This window comes from Sprattus sprattus, assembly GCF_963457725.1.
Source record: "Sprattus sprattus genome assembly, chromosome: 15".
Taxonomy (NCBI): domain Eukaryota; kingdom Metazoa; phylum Chordata; class Actinopteri; order Clupeiformes; family Clupeidae; genus Sprattus; species Sprattus sprattus.
In genome coordinates this window covers 2,691,886-2,694,385 of record NC_137913.1, presented here as the reverse complement: position 1 = coordinate 2,694,385, position 2,500 = coordinate 2,691,886, and the positions used below count along the sequence as shown (strand labels likewise).

Sequence of the window (2,500 nt, the reverse complement as noted above, 5' to 3'; positions counted from 1 at the left end):
CAAATTGGATGTTTGTTACAGACAGACGCACACCCACCCTAGGCACAAAGGACATACTAAATATGTGTTCTAGATTGGGTGAAAGCGAAAGGACATACTAAATATGTGTTCTAGATTTGGGGAAAGGACATACTTAATATAATAATAATAATAATAATAATAATTCATTTTATTTTTATGTGTTCTAGATTGGGTGAAAGGACATACTAAATGTGTGTTCTAGATTGGGTGAAAGCGAAAGGACATACTAAATATGTGTTCTAGATTTGGGGAAAGGACATACTTAATATAATAATAATAATAATAATAATAATTCATTTTATTTTTATGTGTTCTAGATTGGGTGAAAGGACATACTAAATATGTGTTCTAGATTTGGTGAAAGGACACATTAAATATGTGTTCTAGATTTGGTGAAAGGACATACTTAATATAATAATAATAATAATAATAATAATTCATTTTATTTTTATGTGTTCTAGATTGGGTGAAAGGACATACTAAATGTGTGTTCTAGATTTGGTGAAAGCGAAAGGACATACTATATGTGTTCTAGATTGGACGAAAGGACATACTAAATATGTGTTATAGATTTGGGGAAATAACATATTAAATATGTGTTCTAGATTTGGTGAAAGTGAAAGGACATACTAAATATGTGTTCTAGATTTGGGGAAATAACATATTAAATATGTGTTCTAGATATGGTGAAAGGACATACTAAATATGTGTTCTAGATTTGGTGAAAGGACATACTAAATATGTGTTATAGATTGGGTGGAAGGACATACTAAATATGTGTTCTAGATTGGGTGAAAGGACATACTAAATATGTGTTCTAGATTGGGTGAAAGCGAAAGGACATACTAAATATGTGTTCTAGATTTGGTGAAAGGACACACTAAATATGTGTTCTAGATTTGGCTTCATGAAACGTATCCATCCATTCTGTTGTCTTCCAAGGACAAGAAGAAGAAAAAGAAGAAGGAGTCTGTGTTGGAGCTGGTACAGGAGGCCCCAGTGTACCGGACTCTGGGCTCGGCCCACGTGGACCTGCAGAACCTGGTCTTGGGTCAGGACAGCGTCTCCATGCTGTGTGACCTGGGAGTGGTAGAGGCCACCTGGAAGACAGAGCAGCAGCAGGTGAGGTCCTGCAACAGCACCTCAGACCCTAATGAGTCTATCTCTCAGTGTCTCTCAGTGTCTGTCTGTCAGTGTCTGTCTGTCTCTCAGTGTCTGTCTGTCTCTCAGTGTCTGTCTGTCAGTGTCTGTCTGTCTCTCAGTGTCTGTCTGTCAGTGTCTGTCTGTCTCTCAGTGTCTGTCTGTCTGTCTCTCAGTGTCTGTCTCTCAGTGTCTGTCTGTCAGTGTCTGTCTGTCAGTGTCTGTCTGTCAGTGTCTGTCTGTCTCTCAGTGTCTGTCTGTCTGTCTCTCAGTGTCTTTCTCTCAGTGTCTGTCTGTCTCTCAGTGTCTGTCTGTCTCTCAGTGTCTGTCTGTCTCTCAGTGTCTGTCTGTCTCTCAGTGTCTGTCTGTCAGTGTCTGTCTGTCTCTCAGTGTCTGTCTGTCTCTCAGTGTCTGTCTGTCAGTGTCTGTCTGTCAGTGTCTGTCTGTCTCTCAGTGTCTGTCTCTCAGTGTCTGTCTGTCTCTCAGTGTCTGTCTCTCAGTGTCTGTCTCTCAGTGTCTGTCTGTCTCTCAGTGTCTGTCTGTCAGTATCTGTCTCTCAAAACTTCAAGAAGATTAAGACACTATCAGCTGACTTCACTCATCTATCTAAACACACTCTCCATCTGCAGGCATTCAAACAAGAGCAAGCACTATATTCTCTCAATGTTACACCCAGGATGCTGCACTCGTGTAGTGAGCATGTTTGGCTCTGCCGTCGGTGCAAGTTCAAGTTCAAGTATTTATTTGTCATATACACAGAAAAACAGAGTCAGACTGGGCATTGAAATTCTTAGGACAAGACACCGCACAACAACCTACCATAGCATAACATAAAATAACATAACATAACATAACATATAAGTACTCTGAACATAAATTACACATATAATAAACATATAATAAATCTACAAAATAAATATACAATACCATCTGCTAAACATATAATACACATATAGTAACCTAAACTAACGTAATATACCTATACTAACCTAAAGACAAATCAAATGTGCCTGGTATCAGGTAGCGCAATATTACTGTAGTGCAAACAATGGAAAACTGTAACATGTAAAGTGAAAGGTGCAAGACTGTATCACTGTCCATTTAAAAGCCTGATGGCCCTGGGAAAGAAACTGCTCTCCAATCTACGGGTGCGAGATCGAATACTTCGGTAACGCCTACCAGATGGCAAAGGGGAAAAAAGTTTATAGGATGGATGGTAGCAGTCTTTAAGGATCCTGCCAGCTTTCCTGATGCATAGTGTATGGAAGATGTCCTGCAGGGCTGGGAGCTCCCTGCCTATGATAAACTCTGCAGACCTGACCACACTGCGTAGGGCCTT

At 39.8% G+C, this 2,500-nt stretch overlaps 1 protein-coding gene across 1 annotated transcript in view; it reads left to right on the top strand.

The window, feature by feature from the left end:
- LOC308376651 (leucine-rich repeat-containing protein 43-like) overlaps window positions 1-2,500 on the top strand; it is a gene marked incomplete at both ends in the record, with an annotated part of 31,231 nt that overhangs the window by 24,756 nt on the left and 3,975 nt on the right. Inside the window, one exon of the mRNA XM_080853063.1 lies at window positions 964-1,143. Coding sequence (XP_080709189.1) covers window positions 964-1,143 — 180 coding nt within the window. The remainder of the gene's footprint in view (window positions 1-963; window positions 1,144-2,500) is intronic.